Source organism: Coregonus clupeaformis, unplaced genomic scaffold, assembly GCF_020615455.1.
Source record: "Coregonus clupeaformis isolate EN_2021a unplaced genomic scaffold, ASM2061545v1 scaf0954, whole genome shotgun sequence".
In the NCBI taxonomy this organism is placed as follows: Eukaryota; Metazoa; Chordata; class Actinopteri; order Salmoniformes; family Salmonidae; genus Coregonus; species Coregonus clupeaformis.
The window spans coordinates 180029-205532 of NW_025534408.1; the positions used below are offsets into that span (position 1 = coordinate 180029).

Genomic DNA, 25504 nt, shown 5'->3' on the forward strand with positions numbered 1-25504 from the left:
ATTTAGGGGCTTCATAGCAAAGGGGGTGAATACATGTGCACGCACCACTTTTCCGTTATTTATTTTTGAGCATTTTTTTAAACAAGTTATTTTTTTCATTTCACTTCACCAATTTGGACTATTTTGTGTATGTCCATTACATGAAATCCAAATAAAAATCCATTTAAATTACAGGTTGTAATGCAACAAAATAGGAAAAACACCAAGGGGGATGAATACTTTTGCAAGACACTGTAAGTGCCCAATTCATGGCTTCATACTAAGTGGTATGTGTGTTTAGATATTGTAGTTTGACTCACAGACAAATCTTTCTTTGATGTAATCTAATGATGATATTTTAAAGCAACAGTTCAGCTCTAAACATTTTTCTTAAACTGAGAGGTTATTAAATGCCTGTTGTATTAGATTACAGAATGGAAATAAACTGTTAGAACACGATTCTCAGAATTCTGTTGTACATTCACAATTACACCTGTATTTGATTCACTTCCAAAAAAAGAGTTTGATGTTTAAAGTTAAAACAACATTGTGTTTGAACTTTGAATAGAAAATAAAAGCTTCATATGTGTACTTTAATGATCATGGTCATAATCTGTGTGTATGAGCTTTCGTGTGTATGATGACCCGTATTTAGAAATATTAGGAGAAAACTTTACTGAAAGTAAGACTGTTGAAACTTCCATTCTCCCAAAAATTACTTCTGTTGTAAAGCCACTATTACTTTTGAATTCATGGATTATTTTTTAACAAGTACTCTGCATAAACAATAGTCAGTGTCTCCATACTGCGACTAGAAATGGTCAGAAAAATCAACACATTTCTATCAGATATGTATTCATATTAATGTAATAATTTAGTTGTAAATGGCCCCTCCCAGGCCAACCGTATTGGTTGAGACCCCTCAGGGCAGTTTGTCCATTTCTCAGTGTGTACTGTATGGAATGTTGGACAGGAGTGTCATAGCTCACACACTTTTACCAGCAGGTGAAAAGGACACAGAAGGTCAGACCTGGAGTCAATGTGCGTCTGCAGTCTTTTAATGATGGGATAAAAATACTTTGCAATATCTGCCACAACTCTATTCAATTTGTACTGAGGTTGATCACCCGTTAAACCGTTACTTTAAATGGGTATTCAATTCATTATCAGAATGTCAACAGACTTTTTAAATTGACTGAATGAGTATAGAATTGACCTTAACTTTAGCTGTACTACTTGAACATAACTCTAAATGTAAACGTGTAAATGTTTTTAGTTATTGGGGTATTCACAACCTGCACAACTATGTGTCAGTCTACTGAAATGCTCACAACAAAATGGACCCTGCACTAGTCTCCTCATCTCTGTTTTAAACCCTCTCTATCAAATTCTGTATCACATTCTCCTTACTCTCTCGTCCCTCTCTTCTCTCTCTCCTGTCTGGGTCTCTGCCCCTGTGTGTATTTGGGGTTAGGGTTAGACTCAGGTATTTCTCACCCTGTCGAGGAGAAGAGGGAGCGGAGCCCGTGGCTGCCTGAGAACCTTAGGGATCCCTGAAAGAGAGAGCGGGAGGGAGAGAAAGAGAGGCAAGGGTCCAGCGCCTTGAGTGCGGAGTGAGAATGCTGTAAGGAGCACAGTTCAGGGAGGAAATAAACAGGACTTTTCCATCTTTATTTAAAAAAAGACAGTGGACTATCCGATCCCCGATACGTAGGGTGAGGGTCTGGTCTGAGTGGATTGTACAGAACCAAACAGACATAACCAGCACCATGGGAGCCCCCAGGGTGAAGGTAAGCGAGGAGAGCAGGCATCGTGTTGCTACTCCAGGTTCTGGATGTGAACGCTGTGTTTGGTCCATGGTTCTTGGGCCTAGGTTCCCCAGGTGGTGTACTCAGTGATGCTTGATTGAGGAACCTAATCTAACTATTGGTTGTGTAATGATGTAGTAATGAGGGTTTATTTTTGGTACTGTGTGAGAGTGTATTTGACATGGACTGATTTAGCTGGTGTGTAGTGAGCACAAAGAAACCTTTGTTATTTGACAGTTTGGGTAAAAAAATGTTTTTGTTAACAGTAGCTAAATATAAATGAACAATATAAAATGTGCGTCAATCAAGAAGTCCAGGATCTCCGTTTACACTGGTACAGATTGAAGCAGTTGCATTTCTTTCTTTTTTTGCAGCAGCATTCCTTTGCGGATAGTGTATTACTATTCAATGAATAGTGATTATATTGGAGAATAAGTCTAAGTAATGAAGAGACAATAAAGCTATTTCATCACTACTGACCGTTTCAATGGAAGGATTAGGGTTAGTAGAGGTGAGCAGTCTGTATCCCACACTGCACCTCAGTGTCCCAGGGGGCCTGGAGGTTGGTGATGATCACCGATTTACACCACCAGGCAGACATATGGTGTCAACTCTATGTTGCAAAGCATTCTGGGTACTTGACCAGGTAACGTATGGAACACTACAGATCAATTGGTTTATTTTCAACAGATAGTCCAAATTGTCTGCCTTATCATTGAGCACCATTTGTCATGTGAACACTGATGTTTATTTATTGCCCATTGTCTTTTAATAATTTATTTAAGTCCATTATAGACTACTGCACAAGTGTTTTATTGATGATGTCCTTTTTGGAGTTTTGAATAAAAAACTGGAAATGGCATGGATGAAAAGTGGTGGACACATGGTGGACAGACAGCTGCTTGACATCACACCAAACAGAAAAAAGGCCTTTTACCATATGAGGAGTGGGATGAAGAGACAGCCTTTAGAGAACAGAGAAATTGGCCTGGAATGTGAGAAGGGCCTGAGAACTGCTGTGGCTCACTCTGTGGTTTTACCCTAACAAAGAGATTTTTGAGCCTGTATTTCTCTATCTTGTTCAAGACGCAGATTAGCTCTTGCCTAAATCTACAGAGCATTATACAGCCCTATCACCTGGATGGCTGATCCCTGCAGAATCTCTTCCCACATGTCTCATGTCATGTGACTTCACTGTGGCATCCAATAGGCTGCAGTTAATACAAGGATGTGACTTCAGTTTATTGACCCATTTTCACTCTGGAAAATAAATAGATGCTACTCTATTTTTGGACATGATTTAACCATATGGCTCAAAACCATTTGGCCACATGGTTGTCTCCTGTAAAGTCAGGCACACATAGAGGAGATAATTTGTCAAAAAACATCTGTGGCCAACTATCACCCATTTAGTCCCCATGGTGTGTGGTCAAGTGGTTGAACATTATTGTAGCACAGGAGGTTTGTGGCACCTTAATTGGGGAGGACGCACTCGTGGTAATGGCTGGCACCGAATTAGTGAAATGGTATCAAATACATCAAACATGGTTTCCAGGTGTTTGATGCCATTTAATTCGCTCCGTTCCAGACATTATTATGAGCCGTCCTCCCCTCAGCAGCCTCCTGTGGACTGTAGGTAGGCCTACTCTTTCCAATTTTGACAAGTAGAATCTTGGATGGCAGTCGGTGATGACTTTCCACCTGACTGATCAGAGCACAACTTTCCCCATTGGAGATGTAGGCTGAAGAAATGTAGGCTACGTGACATGTTCCAGTGTGTCTTTATAACAAAGATTCACCAAAGATTCTGGCCAACTACCCAACCACAAATCATCTTTGGTCATCTCCCCTATAGCATATAGCCTTTTCTAGTGATGGTCTGATAGGCTACCATGCAGCCCAATTTTTATTTCAACAACCCCAAGCAACAACACCACAAATTGTTGCTTTCTGTGAATTCCTTTTGGAGTAGGATACTCAAGCTTGCTGCTTGTCATACCGTAAATACAGTTATATGAAAATAAAGTTAGCATTTTTCTGATTGAGTAGATTAGTCATAGGCCTAATAGGCAGGCCTACATTTAGTCATTGAGCTCAGGTGCATCCTGTTGCCATTGATAATTCTTGAGATGTTTCTACGACTTGTTTGGAGTCTACCTGTGGTAAATTCAATTGATTGGACATGATTTGGAAACGCACACACCTGTCTATATAAGGTCCCACAGTTGACAGTGCATGTCAGAGGAAAAACCAAGCCATGATGTCGAAGGAATTGTCCTAGAGCTCCGAGACAGGATTGTGTTGAGGCACAGATCTGGGGACCAAAAAATGTCTGCAGCATTGAAGGTCCCCAAGAACACAGTGGCCTCCATCATTCTTAAATGGAAGAAGTTTGGAACCACCGGACAAACTGAGCAATCGGGGGAGAAGGGCCTTGGTCAGGGAGGTGACCAAGAACCCGATGGTCACTCTGACAGACCTCCAGAGTTCCTCTGTGGAGATGGGAGAAGCTTCCAGAAGAACAACCATCTATACAGCACTCCACCAATCAGGCCTTTATGGTAGAGGGGCCAGACGGAAGCCACTCCTCAGTAAAAGGCACATGACAGCCCGCTTGGAGTTTGCCAAAAGGCACCTAAAGACTCTCAGACCATGAGAAACAAGATTATCTCGTCTGATGAAACCAAGATTGAACTCTTTGGCCTGAATGCCAAGCATCCTGTCTGAAGGAAAGCTGGCACCATCCCTATGGTGAAGCATGGTGGTGGTAGCATCATGCTGTGGGGATGTTTTTCAGCAGCAGGGACTGGGAGACTAGTCAGGGTTGAGGGAAAGATGAACGGAGCAAAGTACAGAGAAATCCTTGATGAAAACCTGCTCCAGAGCGCTGAGGACCTCAGACTGGGGTAAAGGTTCACCTTCCAACAAGACAACGACCCTAAGCACACAGCCAAGACAACGCAGGAGTGGCTTCGGGACAAGTCTCTGAATGTCCTTGAGTGGCCCAGCCAGAGCCCGGACTTAAACCGGATTGAATATCTCTGGAGAAACCTGAAAATAGCTGTGCAGCGACGCTCCCCATCCAACCTTACAGAGCTTGAACAGATCTACAGAGAAGAATGGGATGAACTACCCAAATATAGGTGTGCCAAGCTTGTAGGGTCATACCCAAGAAGACTCAAGGCTGAAATAGCTGCCAAAGGTGCTTCAACAAAGTATTGAGTAAAGGGTCTGAATACTTATGTAAATGTAATATTTCAGTTTTTGCTTTGTCATTATGAGGTATTGTGTGTAGCTTGATTGATGAGGGAAAAAACGATTTAATCCATTTTAGAATAAGGCTGTAATGTAACAACATTTGGAAAAAATCAAGGGATCTGAATACTTTCCGAATGCACTGTATGCAGTGGCGATTTCAGCATGTAACTCTTGGTGTTTTATGCATGCCAGCAAAGCCACTACACAACACAACACTAAACAATACATGAATTGCGCTATAACGGTGACAAACGGTGCCCACAAACTGTTAGGGCCTACATAAAGCTGTCCAAACAGCAGTCCCATCACCTTACCACTGCTACACCTGGTTATCAGCGGAGCCTTGTCTGACAGTGAATCAGTTAATTCAGCCTCATTTACTGCATAAAAAGTAAACATAGCTGATGTGGCTGACTTGCTTAAACAAATGTGGTTTCTACTGACAATTGAGATGTACAAATAATGGTGTAAGGGGATGACGAGCGGATAAGAGGCAATCCGTAATTTCGATTAAGACAATGAGCGAGCTAGGACGGACATAGTCAATATAACTATTTGTTCAGCACTTTTGAAATGTACAGCGACAGAATTCAGAACATGGGCTATTCTTACAGTATTCTCCCTGTACACCAAGTCAGAACCGTAGGATAAATAAAGGGGACATATAAGCAGACATTGAAAGCTCTTACAATATTTGATGATTACATTTCTTACCACACAACATACACTTAGTATTATTACTTTCTTTGCTACAGTATACATATCTCCCTGGCATATTACGTAATTTATGCAGCAGCATACAAGACATTTTTCGACTCACCTTGTTGTGCTGTGCTCACTTGAACAGGACGGTGGCGCAGCGGTCCTTTGTGGGCTAATTTTGTCATCAAACTTTGTCATCAAAGTCTGGCATTCTCTGGATTTATGGTGCTTTCAAGACAACTGGGAACTCTGAAAAAAAAACAAGGTTGAATCATGATGACGTCAATGATCTTCAGGTCGGAGCTCTGGAAAGAGGCCCAATTTCCCGACTTGCAATTCCGAGTTGGCTGACCGTTCAAAATGTATTTTCCCAGTCGGAGCTCGTTGTTTTCAGAGTTCCCAATTGTCTTGAACTCACTGAAGTCAGATTTCCCAGTTCTGAGTTTCCAGTTGTGCTGGATTGACAGCATGGCCAATGTTGAATGTTTATCCTTTTAAGCTTGGAAAAGAGACCCTTAAACCCAGACTTGGGACCACACACCCACTCCACTGAATAGCAGGCTAGTGATTGCTTTGCAATGCTTGCAGTTAGCCACTGATTCCTTCCAAACCACTCATTGTTGAATTTGCGATTTCCAACTTGTTGTGTAATGTTGATGGCCAATGGCCGATGAGCACTGATACATACGTTTTATCTATAATTTATCTTCAATATTTCTCTTCATATGACAAGGATTAAAATGCATTTGCCAGTAGATTGTCGTCTTGATTCATGATGATGACTGCTAGTTTGCTAGCTAAGATTTTGAAAGTATGATGTTGACATGATCAGTCCAATCAAAGCTACTGTATATATAACATGATTTGACATCATTTAATCTGTGGCCACTGACCTTGAGCCTTCTTGGATGGGCACTTCTAATGTAAGTCTATGGCAGCACCCAAGGGGCTGGAATTGTTTAGCTCTACCCTTAGATTTGGCGGTGACGTAGTGTCTCCATGAGTGACAGAACAATGAGCCAATCACGGCGCAACTAGAGAACATTACCCAATCCCGGCGCAGCTAGAAAACATTACCAACCCCTACGCTCTGTATTTTCCGCTGCTGAAACACCTGCCTTCTGGAGCTGCCTTACTCAAGAAAGCAAAAAAGAGACCAAATTTGTATGCGGCTTTATTAACTCAATGAATTTTATATTATTTTTTTTACATTGTTTGCAAACTGAAATGTGACACGTATTAATGTCAAAATAACATGCAGAACAGGCAACTTATTTTAGCTAAAAAGGTGGGACAGGTCGCCACTGACTGTATGTCTGAAACTTGAAAAGGGCCATGATAATCGGGTATAAACATTTTCTTAGTGAGCCATTAGCCTTCAGTAGCCGAGACATCTAGTCACCAAATGTTTCGTTCTCAAAACAGTTATTAATTTAAGAAGGAGTTAAAAGTGTAACGAAATTAGAGCGCATGCATGCTATACTTTGAGCAGTGAGGTCTTCCACCTTGCAACAAAGGTAGGTCTTACAAACATTGTATTTTGTTTATCGTGATAGCAGCGAAGAAATTATGGAGGACTAAAAGTGCCACAATTAAATAAATAAATACACCATTAAATAATTACTTAAATGTGTCATTAATTAATTAAAATTAGAATTAAATACATAAATGTGTTATTAAATGTGTCATTAATTAATTCAAATACCGATTCATTTTATGTAAAATACATATATAATAATTTCACTATTTACATTTACATTTCATGGTCCTGCGTTGGAGTGCTTCCTGAATTACTTAAAACTGTCAAACTGACCCATCAAAAGTTGGTAGGCGGAACCTAACGCCTAATTGGTTACCCTCTGCATCAAGCCAAGACAAATCAATTCGGATAATGGATTGATGCAGAGCTACTGAACACATTCCAATACACTGGGTGGCGCTATTCACCTCTCTACGTTGGTTTAGTTACACGGTTAAACAGAACTTTCATTGCAACGGCTAAAAATCAAGAGAAGACTCGGTCCTGCTAGCCCCAATGTTGAGACGCTGTGTGAGGTGCAGGACAAAATGTCTAAAAGTTACCTTCTCGGCTCGCCTCAGCTCGCTTGGAACCTCGACTGAGCAGGTGCTAAAAAAAGTATATGTTAGCAGGTACCAGGTACTTTTTTTCGTAATGGAAAACCAAAAAAGGCGAGGCGAGGCGAGTAGGTACCATGTAATGGAAAAGCACCATTAGATTTTGAAGAAGTGTAATATCGTTACATGGTAAGTTTAGTCTTTTCCTGGTTTCAAAGGCTGCATTACAGTAAAGTGATGTCATTTTCTGAACTTACCAGACTGTTCTAGCTGTTCTATTATTTGCCTTTTACCACTTAGTCATTATATCCACAATATGATAGTTATTTATCCGAAATCTAAATGTGGAAGATATTTTGTGAATGCACCAATTGTCAACCTTACAATATCGTTGCAATATCGACATCAAGGTGTTAGGTCAAAAATGTGATATTTGATTTTCTCCATATTGCCCAGCCCTAATGTCAATGCATACACAGTTCAGATGAATTGACACAAGTTCAGTGTCTTTGAAAACATTAACACACTGTGCAGTAGTTGACTTTTTTTTCTTCCATTTACTAAAATCAAACTGTTCTGCACCTTCAGTGCTAACAGTACAGCATTCATGTTAGTCATTCTGTGGACCATAATGAGACAGGAAGCTTCAAAGAAACAGCTTTTTTCCTTTCTTTTAAAAGGAAAGTAAACTTTCAGTTTTTCCTTGCTTGTTCTAACACAACAAATAAAAACATGGGTTGGACATCAGTCTAAGATTCTTGATAACACTTCCACAGTCTCTACATATAGTCTAAGTGCATCAGTAACAGAAACTCCTGGAGCTGGCAAAATTGCAACCTCTTCATCTGAGAGCTCACGGGCCAGCTGAACCTCGGGGGACTGACACAGTGCCTCGATGAAGGCAGTGAGGTCCGTTCCAATCGATCCCATATTCTTCAGGAACCTGAATGGATGACAAGCATAATCAGTCTTGTACTTAAAACTAGTTTGACATGTCCTTACACAAGATTGTTATTTTTGGTCACCAAGGCAGTGAGAAATGAAATGTTACTTATTCAGTTTTTTAAATAATACAGCTTTGCATAGTATGCACTGTAGAAACTACAGCTCACAGGTTGATCTTTAAAAGCTCGGGAGATTTTAAAGAGACAATAATCTATAGTAAATGTTTCATTTAAAGTATCACATTTAGCACCATTTTTTTCTCCCATAATTCCTTTTGGGGAAACAATTTTAAGAAAGTGTTTAAAGTTCATTGTTAACCTCAGTAGGATCCTCCTCAGGGCCTTGCTCTCTGTAACTTCTCCAGAGTTGCTGTGGTGACTGATTCCTTTCAGTTCTAAGACCGTGGAAGTTCCAAGCATCTCGAAAAGAGTTGAGGCTTTGTTGAACCAGTGGAAGGAAAATCCGGTGCAGAGCGAAAAGATGGACTTCATTGTCTGGATTCAGTGTCTCCTGATCTTCCAATGAAGTAAAGATCTGATAGAAGAGGTCCAGGGCATGTTCATAAACATCTCTCCACATCCTCTCTATTCTGTGTTTAGGATAAAATTGAGAAATTGTTAATTTATGACATATGCTAAAGTACATTCAACTAGTATGTTAGTTGTGTGAGCCTAGTTGCCAAACATATTTCTTTACCGCTGATTGTGGACACTTCTGCCTGTGATGTGTGAATTCCTGTCGGTACCTCTGCTTCTGATCATGAATTCTGCTACATCTGCATTCTCCCCCTTTGTCAGACCGTACCCTTGATGGCAGCCCATACTGCTCAACAGCGGCGATAAAGCTCTGTAAGACCGTATGAGCTCTATTATTGCCGGCCACAGTCAGGTAGACCACTAAACGACTGAATCCATCCACCCCACCGTGGACAACAAATCTCCACCTGTTGCAAACACATGAAAAAAATATGACTTTATTGTATAACAATTGTAATGAAACATATAGAAAGATGCATTGTTTATCTGCTAATATCACTGACCTGATAAGCTTATGGTGGCCATCTATATGCCACAAAGAGTTTGGGCCAGGGAACAAAATACTGCCGCCGCCTTAATACACGCAGCCTCAGACGTCTCATGTAGACTCCTCTGCATTGACTCTGCGTAAAGACTCTTGCAGTCTTGAGACTGAGGGGAGGAATTTAAAATGAATAACCACACACTCACTGGCTACTTATTTTGAGGATATAGTGGTGTCATAATAAAATAAATAATGTGTGTAAAACAGTCAACTATTACAGAACCACCACAGCTTCAAAAATGTACTTTACTGTCAGATATTGTACATATACATACATATATATATATATATATATATATATATATGTATGTATATATATATATATATATATATATATATATATATATATATATATATATATATATATATATATATATATATATATATATACATACACATATATATACACATATATAAAAATTATATATACATATACATATATATATATACACATACATACATACATATACATACATATATACATACATACATATATATATTTATATATATATACATACATATATATACATACATACATATATTTATATATATATATATATATTTATATCTATATATATATACATACACACATATATATACATATATATACACATATACATATATATACACATATACATATATATACACACATATATAGATAGATAGATAGATAGATAGATAGATAGATAGATAGATAGATAGATAGATAGATAGATAGATAGATAGATAGATACCACATGCTCGAACAGAGATGACCTGAGCTTTTTTGCCTCCTATGATATTTTGCTTTTCTATGATTATATTATACCCTTTACAGCAGGGGCACATCCGGACAGCTGAGAATATTACTGTCAGATATTGTTCCACCTCTATTAAACAGGAGGCTAAAAATCACAGGACATGTCTATCCTGATGATACAAGTCAGCCGTCCTGAAATGTGTGTTTCTCTTCACATTTCTTCTACACATTCTACATCTCAGAGGCGATGTCTTTCCATAAGCGGGCTTCCTTCACCTTTCAAAGGGGCAGAGCTCCAAATTAAAAATACATTTAAATAATGCCCATATTATTATCTACTCACTTGGAACATGCACACCTCTTAAATTCAGGTGACCACGCATTAGCTTGTAGCCGGTGTTTGGATGACTTCTGTGAATTTCACTTACAATACGGTCTAACTCCTCATCATTCACAGCTGAATAGAGATCTGTCTTTCTGTACAAACAAGAAAAACACAACATCAAGTAATGTTACCTTAAACGTCATATTCTTTCCGAGTGTATGAGAGCAGCAATTCATAAACAGAAAACTCATGAATTTAGTGTAAATACCTTAAACTGTATTGTTGCATGCGACTCCTGATGGTCCTCTTTGACACACCAAACATCGCTGCAATTTGAACTGCGGGAACTCCACAAAGAAGTTGATGCTCCAGAACTGCACTCGGTATGTCAAACGCCAAACGCCCGGTCCCTGTGTGTGTTGGGCCTGAAGTGCCCTGGTACCAGAGAAGCGGTGGACAACTTCTTCTAGATTTGCAATCACTCTGTGGTCGATATCTTCGTCGGAAAGTGCGGAAATGACTCCAACAACTTCAATAAGTTCCTCTGCTTTACTAGCTACATGCTCTGGGTCAGCAGGTCCTGCTTCTACATCCTCTGCTAAGTTTAAAATGTCTCTAACCAACTCCCTGGAAAGTTCACGGAGATCCTCCATTGTCTCTATCCAGGTTGGCCTACTCTACTTCAGACCAAAGCAATGGATCAGACTAGATTCGCGTTAGCCCCGCCCACTGACTTTGATGGGTCAGTTTGACAGTTTTAAGTAATTCATGAATCACTGCAATGCAGGATCATGAAATGTAAATGTAAATAGTGAAATAATTATATATGTATTTTACATAAAATGAATCGGTATTTGAATTAATTAATGACACATTTAATAACACATTTATGTATTTAATTCTAATTTTAATTAATTAATGACACATTTAAGTAATTATTTAATGGTGTATTTATTTATTTAATTGTGGCACTTTTAGTCCTCCATAAGAAATAGGCTAAAGCCTACATGGTCGTTTTAACCTTGCTTTGTTTTCCCGCCTTTTCTACAGAAGTCCGTTTTCTCGCGGCTGCTCGTACTCCTATTGTGCATCCCCCCCTCGCTCGCACAGGACGAGTACTCTGGTTACCACTCAGGTGAGCTGCCTGCACATGCCTTGTTCGCACCATTAGCCTTCTCGCCAATACTGTTTGATGTTCGCTAATTATCTACATTTCTAGAGGTAAGCTAATACAGTAGGCTGTGTCTTGATTTTATTTCAGTTGACCTAGATTGAGGTTAAAATGTATAGACCTATATTCTCATGTGACCACAATTAAACATTTTTGAAAATTGTGTACAAACATTACATTGGTCTATCTATCTAATAACGGACTATTTTGTTTTGTAAACAGACTATCATTTTACTGGGGAGGTTTCAGGTTTGTTCAATTATTGTTTTGTGTCCTATTAGGTGATGAACACACCTATGAGGGCTCCTTGGTCGACAACTATGAGCATTCAGGATACCCACACCCAGGTAATAACTACAACATAGTTCCTCCCATCTGGTCAAAAGCCAGAGTTTGGTCTAAGCCTTCATCACCCCTCTATGCCTCCTCCAAATGACTTATATGCATCACCAAACCATTTTTCAAGAATAATGTGAAAACCCTCTTATTATGGCAAGGTGACTGATAGGGGGCACTGTGTTGAAGCCACCATGCCTCCATCTTGGCACAATATTTTGGAAGCTACATTCGTTTTTGCGACATTTATTATATTACAGACACTTTAATGCATACTTTTAAATTATATTATGTGAGCTAAACAAAAGTACAAAATGAAAAAATATATAAAAACATTTTCTTTAAAATATAATTATTTTACATTACTAATGTTACTGTCCCCACTACAACACAAAAATAATTTTGTCCTTGAAACTTTTAATTGAAATACTGTAGAATTCCATTCATTCCTATGGAGGACTGCTCCTACTGGCGAGTGCCATTATGGCCGACCTTTGGCTTCAAAGCCTCTCAATAGCCAATAGATAGCATCAGCAATCCAGGGTTTATACATCATTGGGTGGAAATCGACTGAGGTATGGTCAGATGATAAAGTATTTTAATACCTGCCTGGAACCAAAATATACACAAAGTGTACAAAACATAAGGAACAACTTCCTAATATTGAGTGTGCACACCCTTTTGCCCTCAGAACAGCCTAAATTCGTTGGGTCATACTCTACAAGGTGTCGAAAGCGTTCCACAAGGATGCTGGCCCATGTTGACTCCAATGCTTCCCACAGTTGTGTCAAGTTGGCGGGATGTCCTTTGTGTGGTGGACCATTCTTGATACACACGGGAAACTGTTGAACTTGAAAAACCCAGCAGCGTTGCAGTTCTTGACACAAACCGGTGCGCCTGGCAGCTTCTACCATACCCCATTCAAAGGCACTTAAATATTTTGTCTTGCCCATTCACCCTCTGAATAGCACACATACACAATCCATGTCTCAATTGTCTCCAGGCTTAAAAATCATTATTTAACCTGTCTCCTCCCCTTCATCTACACTGATTGAAGTGGATTTAACAAGACATCAATAAGGGATCATAGCTTTCACCTGGTCAGTCTATGTCATGGAAAGAGCTGGTGTTCTTAATGTTTTGTACACTCAGTGTTTAGTCAGATACCATCTACTACTACAGTACAAACTCTATAGTATGTTGCTACCTTTGACATGAACTAACCTGTAGAATGCAAACATTTCCCTCTCACTTGCCTCACTTAAACTGCTCCCCATTCCTCGTTGGCAGAGGAATACCCACCGGAGCCCACTCACAGCTATGAGGAGCAGCAACCCTCATCTGGATATGACCCCTATGCACCAGCCCCCACCAGCGTGAGCATGATCACAGAGGACTCCTACCCCTACACCACCACTACACAGGTGAGGGGAAGTCAAGGGGGCAAAGTATGTTATGTGTAATGTTTGGTAATGGCATGTCATGTAACATTGTGTTCTGTCATGTAATGTGATATCATGTTATAACTGCAGGTGCCATACGAGCAGGAGCCCTACTACGAAGAGTCGCTCCAGGCCCCTGGTGGTGGGGAGGCTTCTCTGGGGGAGGAGGGGCCAACCGACTGTAACTGTGAGCCAGGAGAGCCAGGGTTCGCTGGGTTTGCAGGGCCCAAGGTAGGACGAAGGCTCTAACCTAACACTCAACGCCATGCAAATGTCATTTAGAACCTTATAAACAGCAAACATCCATTTACTTTGCTGATTAATGCTGATTAAATGGCATTTATATAGCGTTCACTAGGCCTTTAAGTGATTTGCATTGTATGGGGGTAACTCACCCCATCCACCACCATCCTGTGGTATCCTTCTGTTTTCTGGACTAAACAAAATATATGTCTGTGTGTGTCTGTCTGTCTCTGTGTCGGTGTGTTTCTGTCTGTCCATCCGTCCATCTAGGGAGCCAGAGGACTGCAAGGTAAAGATGGCTTCCCTGGGGCTCAAGGACGGGAGGTGAGTGTTAATCGCTGTATAATCACTTCATCAAATCCATAGTGCATGCCAAATTACACCCTCCATTGTGCTTAATTAATGAATCATTGCACATATCCCTATTGGAGGAATGCTGTTGATATGGTTCCTGTGTTCAGGGGTACAAAGGATTCAAAGGAGTTCTAGGAAGAGGCGGAGACACAGGGCCTGAGGTGAGGAAGTAAAACATGTAAAATAAAAGAGCTCACACAAAATTCCCAAAGCAGCCTTAGACACTATCCAACTCCCTAAGCGAGGCTTGAACCCAGGTTGCCCAATCCCACAGCAAACACGCTTGCCACAACCTCAAAAGACATACAGTATCTCCCTGTAATGTTTGTAACTCACAAATTCTGGCGTCAACATTACACTATTGAACTTGACTCAAGAGCTGTATTGACCTTTGCCATCTCTACAGGGTGACTCCGGGCCTGATGGGGAGGACGGTGCTTCTGGTTTCTCTGGAGCCCAGGTAAGTAAAAGGCATCCAGAGGATATCACAGATGTAATGTATCTCTTTGTTTCATTGTTTTGCGCTGATCTGTTTCTATTCTCTGGTCTAAATTCTGAGACATGGCACAAGCAATGTAACGTTTTTCTATATTGATTATGGACAGTAGATGGCGATCTCTTTATTATTCAGAACTGGAGAGTGGAACTGTTGTGTAGTTGAGGTGAGAGGCTGAGCTTCAACAACTAGGATGGCCCTTTCTCTTTCTCATTCTCTCCCTTGGTCTATATTTTATTCCATTATTTTGCACCTTGTCTCTCATTCTTACTCTCTCCTACAGGGCTTGCCTGGTCTTCCTGGCGATCCAGGTGAGACTGGGGTGCTAGGACTGAAGGTAAAGACCCTTCCTCAAAACCAGTCTGCCATCCTACAGAATATGTATCACATCAAACAAAATCACCCTCTACCTAAAAGCCATTATAACCCCATATCAAAAACAGTGTGGCCCTTCACAAAATCTAATTTGAATGTTCACTAATAACAGGCCAAGCCACCATAATGTTTGTCTAACGTTTAAACCTACAAGAAACAGCATGACATTACATAAAGCCTCTGTTGTACCACCGAGAACCAATATGACATCACATAGGACCAGTATGACATCATAGGGAACCAGTATGACATCAAGGAATTCCAAAATGACATCACTGAGTACCAGTGTGACATTACAGAGAACCAGAATTGCCGCGGTCAAGACAACTTGGAACTCAGAAACTCTTAAAAACTTGACCAACAGGAAGCACTACGCAAAAAAAGTATGTACATTTGAACTCAGAGGTTCCGAGTTGTCTTGAAAGCACCACAGATCACTAGTATGACATCACAGAGAACCGGTCTGACACCACATAATTCAGTTTGAATCCCGATAGATGCAGTATTACATTGACATTTTAGTCATTTAGCAGACGCTCTTATCCAGAGCGACTTACAGTTAGTGAGTGCATACATTAATTTTTATTTTTATTTTTTTCATACTGGCCCCCGAGCGGAATCGAACGAACAACCCTGGCGTTGCAAACGCCATGCTCTACCAACTGAGCTACATCCCTTGAGGCCAATCGAACTCGGCCAAAACAATGGAATTGCCATGGAAACGCGTGGGGGAAAGGGCCGTGGAGGAAAGATCCTGAAACTCCTCATTGCCATAGCAAAAATAGCCTACATTTAGCCTATTGTTTATATGTGAATTACACACTATGTTTAGGTAAAAATCAGTATACTGGTTGTATGGATTTCAACCCCAACACATGTTCCTGTCATCTTCACCAATCGACTGCAGTACAGTTAAAAATGACTTTGACTACCACCACCGATTTATGTATGCTAGCTATGCTAACCAGCTTATACGAACGGGAGTTAGCATTTAGCAGTCACTTCTTCTAAACCTGAAAAGGGACAACTTGTAAATATTATGCAGCGAAAACAGCTAAATATATCCAAATCGCACTTAAGTAACCACATTGTGACCCTGTTACGAATATCCACTTTGTTAAGTCAGATTTGATGAATGTGTGCCAATATGGTCAATGGAACGGTCTGCGTTTCATTGACTCCTTTACCGCATCCATCAGGTAGACCCCAAAACCTGCAAAAAGGTATGACATTATAAACCCCCACTGTACCACAGATACATTGCAGAGTACCAGCATGACATCATAGAATACCACTATGCCATCACAGATATCAGCTAATTACACCCAAAAAAATCTTAATTGACAATTTGAAGCTCTCTCTATGCCTGACTGTGTTCCCTATCTTCAACAGGGTGACATCGGTATGGAGGGGCCACGCGGAGGAGTCGGGGTTCCGGGTGAGACTGTGAGTATTGACACAATGCAGCTGTTATGTTTTGTATGTAACCATATTTGGTTTGATATCAGGGATTTTATTTCAATTAATCTCAAAGAAACAATCCAAAGGTTATTATTGTGTAATTACCATTGTACCATGGATTTTCTAAGGAAATCCACTACCTGGTCATTTCTGTAGCGTAAAATAAAGTGCTTCCTCAAATGAGTGTAAGGAAATTTGATACAAAATCCCCAGCATGTTTCTGTCTTAGTTCTTTGTCTTTTTTCTAGGGTCCAATTGGTGAGGCAGGGCCTGGTGGTCTTGATGGAACTGGAGGTATCAAGGTAAACATGGTGGCCACCACAACTCAACATTGTCCACTCACAACAGTTGCCACCGCTCAGTGTTGCAACCACAACTCAGCACACTCTGTCTTCTCAACATGTTCAAATCAATTATTCACTCAGCTCCTTACACAGCTCTCACTAGAAGCAATACTAAGACTTTATGACGTGAAAGCCTCTTAACAGGCTATGTGATGTGATCATTTCCATTTAACATTTAAACAACATACAAATTATTGTAATTTGTTCTGGCCATGTTGAGACATCTTTTTTTCCAACCTTTCTTCTCAGGGATCAACTGGAGCAGAAGGGAAACAGGGTCCTGAAGGAGCAGAAGGGGAAAAGGTAGCGCCATTCAACCTGGCTTTGTGACCATTGTTAACTAAACCATGGTTGAATAACTAATTATTTAAAACAAATCTTATGACTTCAACTTCCATTTCCCCTGTCTAAAATGTCTTCCATCGCATCCATTCTCTTCCACAGGGTCAGATTGGAGCACCTGGATTCTCAGGAGACCATGGGGAGATGGGCTATAATGTAAGATGGACGTCTGTCTATCCGTCTCTCCAGTTGGACCTCTTGTTTGTCCTTCTCTACAAAGACTATGCTATTCCCCACATGGAGGGAGACCATTAATTCTAACTTTATTTTTATTTATGTGTTTTATAGGGGTATCCTGGAGAGCCAGGAGGCAGAGGAGAGACCGGTCACAAGGTATGTTTAGGGGGACAGGAGTAGTGTTGTTTTCACAGAAAGTACTCTGGTTGCTTTCAAAAGTCATTGGCCCTTACTCTTCACAGATTTCACAAGATTTCTGTGTGTTTATGGGTGTTTTCCCTAAACTGCATACTGTTATTTTCACTGAAGGTTTTGGTATTGTTGATTTAGTGAGTCATGTGGCTGTTAGCACTTCCTCCATATGGTAGATTAGATTGATACTGTAGTAGCCATGTCTCCCCTTTGCTCTCTTCTCTTCCACTTTCTGTTTTCTTTGTATCTCTCTTTCCTCTCTCTCAGGGCGACCAAGGCCCAGGGGGCATGCCAGGCAGTGACGGGGAGCCTGGAGAGGATGTGAGTAACAGTATGATAACCACTAAATTAGTAATAAATCGGTAAGGAATCTGTTGATGGGATTTCTCCTAACAAACCACATTTACTGTTTATTTTGCAGGGTCCACTTGGAGTTCCTGGGGTGATCGGCTTTCCTGGAGAGTTTGGACAAAAGGTAAAGTGAAGGAGAATTGCATGCTGGGTATCAAGATGACATCATCACAATGGCTGTATAATCCAAACATGTCTAGTTGACATCTGCTGTTATGACATGGATGTAATTTGTTATATTGTACAGTACATTTATTCATATCAAATCAAATGTTATTTGTCACATGCGCCGAATGCAACAGGTGTAGACCTTACCGTGAAATGCTTACTTACAAGCCCTTAACCAACAATGTAGTTTTAAGAAAATAAAACATATTTACTAAATATATTAAAACTGGACATGTACTTTTAATACTTAAATTAATACTTTGTGAATAATGGCCAGGCTTCCCTCCTAGGGAGCGAAAGGGGATCGTGGTGTGAGGGGACCTCCTGGGAGAGTAGGAGCTGGGGTAAGACAGGCTTTATAACCACTGTGTGAGGTGCTCTAATCTCAATCACATGGACACAGTAGAATACAGATCACAATACATACACTGTCACTTCCACATTCCTCAGTAAATTCCCCTCAGTGTTGTTGTTAATCAGATGTAAATTACATGTTGCGTGAGGGTTTCGTGTGGGTGGACAGACACCCATGTGATATTGTTGACAGTCAAAACAAGGAAGGTAACATATCTGTTAGTAAAGTCCCTGAAAACACAGCTCTGTTGGGAAAGTCCCTGAAAAGGTTTCAGTGTCATGCTGGTTTTAGTTAAAAAACCCAGCATAACTGTTAGAGATGTTATGGCAAGAGTACCGTGTATCTTGTTATAAGTTTAGAAAATTAAAAATGATCTGTCATTGGAATTTAACAAAATTCCTATTTTTGAACAAAGGTTCTCATTCTAAAGTGTGTCTATTTGCAGCAGTTTACCTATGTGTATTTCATATTATAGGGGCCTCAAGGATATAGAGGAGATGCAGGAGTTCCAGGGAAACCAGGACCTAAAGGCCTGCAGGGCCAACCTGTGTGTATATGTCATTACTCAAACATTGTCATTACCACTACAATTATCATAATTGACTTTTGATGATTATGCAATTGTTGATTTAATGCTTTGTTTCTAGGGAGCCAAGGGGGAGACAGGACCCGATGGTGAGAAGGTAACCTTTTATTTACGTTCCCCATCCGACTGCTAAATTACCAGTCAATTTCTCACAGTTAATCAACCACACACACACACACACACACACACACACACACACACCAGTAAGTGACAGTGGATGTGTATTGGTCATCTTCTGTTTATGTTTGGGTCTTTCCTTTGTGACTGATAAGCTGTAATAAGCAGTCCTATCATTGCCATGGCATCTTACTGACTCATCTAATGTGCTGATTGTTCCTTCCTCAGGGTGGGGTTGGAAGAACTGGAGTGAAGGGAGGGAAAGGAGACAAGGTAATCATGTGACAATGCCGAGGCGACGTCACTCTCTCATCTGTCTACTTCCTGTTTCCATTGATGTAGTGGGACTGTTTTTCTTCTTACCAAAAATGTTTCTGTTCCTTTTTCCAAATAGGGAAGTTTTGGAGCACGTGGTGACAAAGGACAGGTTTGTATACGCCATTCTATGAAAGTATTAGTTTTTTTCACCCTAACTTATTCTATGTCACATAAAAACCACAATACTGATGCCATAGGTTGTTCCTAGATGACAGCAGACACAACAGCACATACTGTACAGTGTTGAGTTCCTGTTATATTATAAAATCCTAATAGAACAGTTTTGATTAGGTAGAAGTATTGAGAAGTGAATGATTTGACTAGGTAGAAGTATTGAGATTATTGAGTTTAAATCGTGACATTTGTGTTCAGTGACTGAACAGTGTCCCCCTCTCTCTGTCTCCTCCTTCCCCTCATCTCTGAATGGCAGCAAGGAGAGAGAGGTACCATTGGCCCTGATGGCATTGTTGGACCGAAATGGACCCCCGGCATCCCAGGCTCCAGAGGAGAGCCAGGTCCAGACGGTGACCTGGGCGTCAAAGGTGGCTCTGGACCTAAAGGGAGTGCCAGGTGCCCCCTGTGCGTATCAGGAGCCAACCCCAGTCTGTCTGGAGGAAGAGTCTCCCCCTTATTTTACATTGACACATATCTAGCAAGAACCTTTACTGACTGATTGATCGATTGATTACTTGCTTGGTTGATTGATTGCCTGCTTTTTTGTCCTCAGGGCCCTGGGCTGACAGATGAGCAGGTATTGCAGCTGTGTAAAGGAGTGGTGACAGCCCAGATCTCCCAGTATGCAGCTTCCATCCGGGCCAAGTGTTCCCAAGGCTGCCCCATCAACAACCGCACACTCATTGGGCCGCCGGAACCAGGGGACCAACTGGAGAATCAGGCAAACCCGTGAGTCACACAGCCCCCAAACCAACCCCTATCTACTAAGGAAGGCCTTCAGTCCAAACGATGATAAGTTCTGTTGACCTCTCTCTCTCTCTCCAGGGTAAAGCAGGCAAAGCTGGAGTCAAAGGAGCCAGGGGCATCCAAGGGGACACAGGAATGGATGGTCAGAAGGGGGCAGAGGGTGAAAGAGGTATGTACTCCAATTGACTTAGTTCAACCAAACTTGATTACTGGTAAACAAAACCTTGATCACTAAGGCTCATTTCAAGTGAAAATGAGTGGAGCTCCTTTGTAGTGGCATAGCTTCAGAGTTCACCCACAAGCTCTCTGTTTTACTTCACAGGTACAAAAGGTCCGAAAGGAAAGGGGGGTGAGCCTGGTAAAGGTCTGCCAGGACACGATGGGCATCAAGGCCTCAGAGGTAGGACACTGTTTACACTGGTGTGAAACTCAGGTCTACCTCAAAATTGCTTGTCTTAGAATTGTGGAAAGTATATGTAACTCACTTCCAGATTCACTTGAAAAGGGATTGTGTGGTTTTTATTCAACATTTATGTTAGCAGGAAGTCTTCTTTTACAAGAGAACTGTTAAGACGCCACCTCCAATTGTTAAATTGTTTTCCCCACAGGGCTGCCAGGTCACCCAGCAGAGCCAAAGAAAGGTATGGCAGGTCCCAGAGGGCCCCGTGGTTTCACAGGCGCTTTGGGCCAGCCTGGCATGGCGGGCAACGCAGGAGTGCCCGGCTTCTGTGAGGCACGGGACTGCAGCATTCACGCGCCTGTGATGCGTAAGGAGCAGGGCCTAGTGAAGGGACCCCCGATCTAAGCCCCAAGATCTAACCCCAAGATCTAACCCCAAGAAGGAGCTTCAGAAAGGGGGTGAAGGGATGGTCCACGATGAGGGGTCATATTGGACAAGTCGCGCCATGGCAACGTTGGGGTTAATTCCATTCACATCTTAGCCAAACCAGGAATTTAAGTTGACATTGAGTTTTGAACTGGGAAATTACCAATGTGTACAGCATTGATCTTTTTGAATTTCTGCACAGAGATGAACCCAACCTTGACTGCATTCCATCTGAGCCAAGCAAGGCTCCCAATGAACTCTAATGTTTAGGCATAATTGATAACTTTTTTCCTAGGCCAAAACAATACATTATGAATTATTTTATGCAGAAACAAAAAATAAAATTGTCTTCTGCCAAGCAAACCATAAGTAAAGGGGCTTGAAAATCTGGCTAAAAGAAATTGGCAGAAAATTAAACTTGCAGGAGTCTCTGGCTACCAGTCAGGTTTTGTTTTTGATATGATCAACAATGCTGTGGATACATTGAAAATAAAAAGTTATGTAAATAATGTTGTAAAGTATCGCAAGTACATGTACTGTGTGTTCTGAAATATAACTGTTTTAGATAACTGCTGTCTTACCTTTTCTTAAGATGAAACCTCACTTTTTTAGTCGCCACAGTTTGAGTTTCTTTCTGAGAATGTGTGGTCTCTTTCAGTCATCTGATGTTATTCAGGTTAATCTAAATAACTTTTATTTTTTTTTACCATTTACAGATGTTCACAGACAAGATAACATTGATCAATATAGAATTTTAAAAAACTTACTATTTCATATTATTTCATATTAAAAATAATACATTGAAATTTGTTATACAGTATATTGTTTTTGGAATTTATAGTTAATCTGGCAATGATTTGTAGGACAGCACAAAATGTCTGTTGATTAAATGAATTAACTATGTTCATTGGATGGCGGTTTTGATTTTTAGAATAAATTGATGTACATTATTTATTTTGCATAAATAATTTTCACATGAACGGGATGTTAAACTCCTACCACCATGTGTTGGCAATCAGAACCCTGATAGAAAAGCGTCACAATGTTTGGAGACAAATTTTTTAATGCATCACCACATCATAGGACAGATTAGAAAATGAGCAGAGCATGAACATGGGTGATTGTCTCTCATCAAAAGCATGCAAAACATTATGGCATATAACTATGCTAAAAGTACACATACATAACATCAACGGACAAGAAAATAAACCATATTGAAACATTGATTAATGCTGCTCGGTGTTCAAAAGGGCTCATCTTAATGTGTGTAACGTTATGGTTGTCAGTTCATATAAGTGTTTGGTTGTATGACCTGGAGGAGGTAAGACATATTATTAATATCATGTTTAAACCCTATTGTACAGTACATCCCTCTGAAATCTACCTGGTGAAATCAATCCACTTCATTGAGTCACTTGTCTCTAAGCTTATTGTCTGATCTAGGGGTGAGTAGGTGTAGCTATATTTGTACCAATAAAAATGGTCCAAGTCAAGGTGGAGATATATATATTTTTAAAGGACACTACTTGAAAAATATATTCTTAAAATCTTGCAAAATAAATTCCTTAATTTGATGGGACATAAAAACACACAATTTGTCACATTGGTCCCAAGGCATAGTGAAGTACTTCCATTTTGTGCCAACAAATTGTCCATGGGAGAGATTATTGGCTTGTAACGGACAAGTTCACAGCTTGTTTTTCTAGCTAATTGTCCATTCATACTTTGGTCATTTGTGCCTTTTTAGAATTAATAGGTAATAAATAGCTTAATAAATATATTTCATAAATAACAGTCTACATGGCAGCAGCATGAGGCAGTGCAGGTTAAAGGTGGTCAGCAGCAAAAAACACATTTCCTGTTGAATTCCGTGTTCAGTCAAAAAACACTATGGCTTTCTTTCTTCCTCTCTTAGGTGAAACTACATAATGTAAACATCACCCATCCTACAGGTAAACTTGGTTTAGTTAGCAGAGTATTGAGACAAAAAGGTAGAAAAGTGCATAGAAGACAGCAATGAGACTAAAAACATGAATTAGAGTCTGGACACTAGTGCGGAAGGCACATTATTCTTTTAAAAGCAATAACGGTTCTGAGTAGATAGATGTCTATAATACTATTGGCTCAACTCTGATGTTAGTTTGTGTAGTGTGTCCCACCCACTACAAATGGCCAACTTTTCTTCATTGGCAGGATAAAGGATGTCATTTGGGTTCTTTGTGGACCAACAATGTAGGACCAACAACGTGAGAGCCCCCTCAGACCACATCTACAGTACAAATGGTTTGATCAGCATCAGGAATGCCCCAAGTCCTAAAATATAAACAGAACAGTTGTTATTTTGTTTATTTCAAAATCTCTCATTGTAGTTAAAACATCAGGCATTTTCCTGTAGCATCACAACTTGTTTTGATAGTAATTGAGCTCTGATAATACGCAGTTATCTATATTATAATACACTGAGGATCCTAAGCTGCAGGAGGGTCTCCTCCTACAATTTTGGGCCAATTATCTTCACTATAAACTCAAAAGAAGAGCGTTGTCCTCCCACATGATATTGTCCACTTTATAATCCGCTGTGTTTTGTATTTTTGTTTATTATCCCGGTTTTTTGTGTTTGGAACTACTTGGAGTCCGGTCGCGAGGCCAGTTTGCTTCATCAGTAAAAATAATCCTGCAGCAACAGGAAATGTAGAAATATTATGTGGATTATAATGAAAGACATTTTTGTAAGGGTTGATAAATTCTTCGTTAGGGCAAATCGAGTCTGGAAATTACAAACTTTAGAATACTTTTTTAAACCTTGAATACACAAGTTTGCATTTCCTTCTGTGCAGATAAACTCTCAGCAACAAAGGAGTGATCAAATTAAGATCCTACATCTGTATTGAGTGTCTCTGTCTTGTCTCGGTGTCAGATACATTTTTACTTGGTCTTGATTCTGTCTCGGACAGTGAGGACTCATTATTTCTTGAATTGACCAGCGGAGTAGAAGAACTCATAGTTATCAGCTCCCATTCGCCAGGTCAAATACCCACACTGCCTTTCATGACACATGAATATCTTCTTGCCTATTGAAACCAGGGCTTCCTACTTGACTCGTAACATTACTGTCCTTTACTTTACAGAAATTTATCCCTAAAATATTGTCGCGCTCGTCAGGAATTGATTTGCTGGTAGCGAAGACATTGTTTGGTTGCATGCTCACTATTGTAAGGGGAAACTGGGGGGAAGTTGTAACATATTTTGTCTTTTCGTCTATTATAGACCTGTTTGGTTCGTGATCATTTGTAGAGTGGCTCTCTTATTTGCCGTCTGCATGAATTTTGTCACCATTCTGAATGTCTAAAGAATACATATTCTTCTGAAATATCAACACAGCAATACTGGACATTTTGAACTATTTTTATGGTGGAGATTTGACAATTAATGGTCTTGAATTGGACTGTTTTTCTGGTCTTAGTCTTGATTTGGTCTCAGACCCCTGAACCCTCTCCTGGTCTCGGTCTTGACTTAGTCTCCCACCCCCCCCTTCTCGGTCTTGGTCTTCACTCTCAGACTACGATTGGCTCCGGTCTTGGTTTTGAATTGGTCTCGCTTTAGGTGGTATGCAAACAACACTGGTTTTGGAATGGCACGGTTACTATTGCATCTGTCAATACCATTATGACGTCATTTCACTGCCAAGGCAAAAAGCTTGGGCCTATAAAAGCGCCGGGTCCAACTACTCAGTGGGTTAGCAATAAAAGGCCACTACGAGGATGCCCAAGAGAAGATGAGCAGTGATGAGGAGGGTGAGTTGTAAGGTGTGTACAAAGGTGCGCCAGGCTGCCACTACTGGCCTGTCCAAACAGAGGAGTCTACATTCCAAATTACCATGGCAATTATGCATCAACAATAGTAATATTAACGTAACATGCAACCCGCAATCTGCGGTATCCAAGGTCAGTATTCTATCAACTGCAAGGGGCTGCTGGGCTTATAGTCTATGGAAGGCCCGTCGTGTAAAATCTTCAA

The 25504-nt window shown here is 40.5% G+C and overlaps 1 protein-coding gene and 1 long non-coding RNA gene across 2 annotated transcripts; one reads left to right on the plus strand and one right to left on the minus strand.

Annotated features, from left to right (window-relative positions):
- Window positions 1-1430: 1430 nt before the first annotated feature.
- LOC123481323 (collagen alpha-2(I) chain-like) lies at window positions 1431-21466 on the plus strand. Its single transcript, XM_045217173.1, is given in 27 exon segments — window positions 1431-1769; window positions 11963-12047; window positions 12365-12430; window positions 13710-13843; window positions 13952-14092; window positions 14375-14428; window positions 14566-14619; window positions 14865-14918; window positions 15238-15291; window positions 16722-16775; window positions 17039-17092; window positions 17384-17437; window positions 17579-17632; window positions 17765-17809; window positions 18113-18166; window positions 18267-18320; window positions 18655-18708; window positions 19195-19266; window positions 19367-19402; window positions 19651-19695; window positions 19817-19849; window positions 20171-20323; window positions 20468-20606; window positions 20609-20643; window positions 20740-20830; window positions 20984-21061; window positions 21270-21466. Coding segments are annotated over 27 exon segments (1965 nt in total). The 5' UTR covers window positions 1431-1748.
- Window positions 8724-9557, minus strand: LOC123486018. The gene is made up of 3 exons (XR_006659224.1): window positions 9465-9557; window positions 9087-9357; window positions 8724-8766 (listed from the first exon to the last, which is right to left on the minus strand). It is a non-coding gene; the product is annotated as an uncharacterized LOC123486018 (long non-coding RNA).
- Window positions 21467-25504: the final 4038 nt, after the last annotated feature.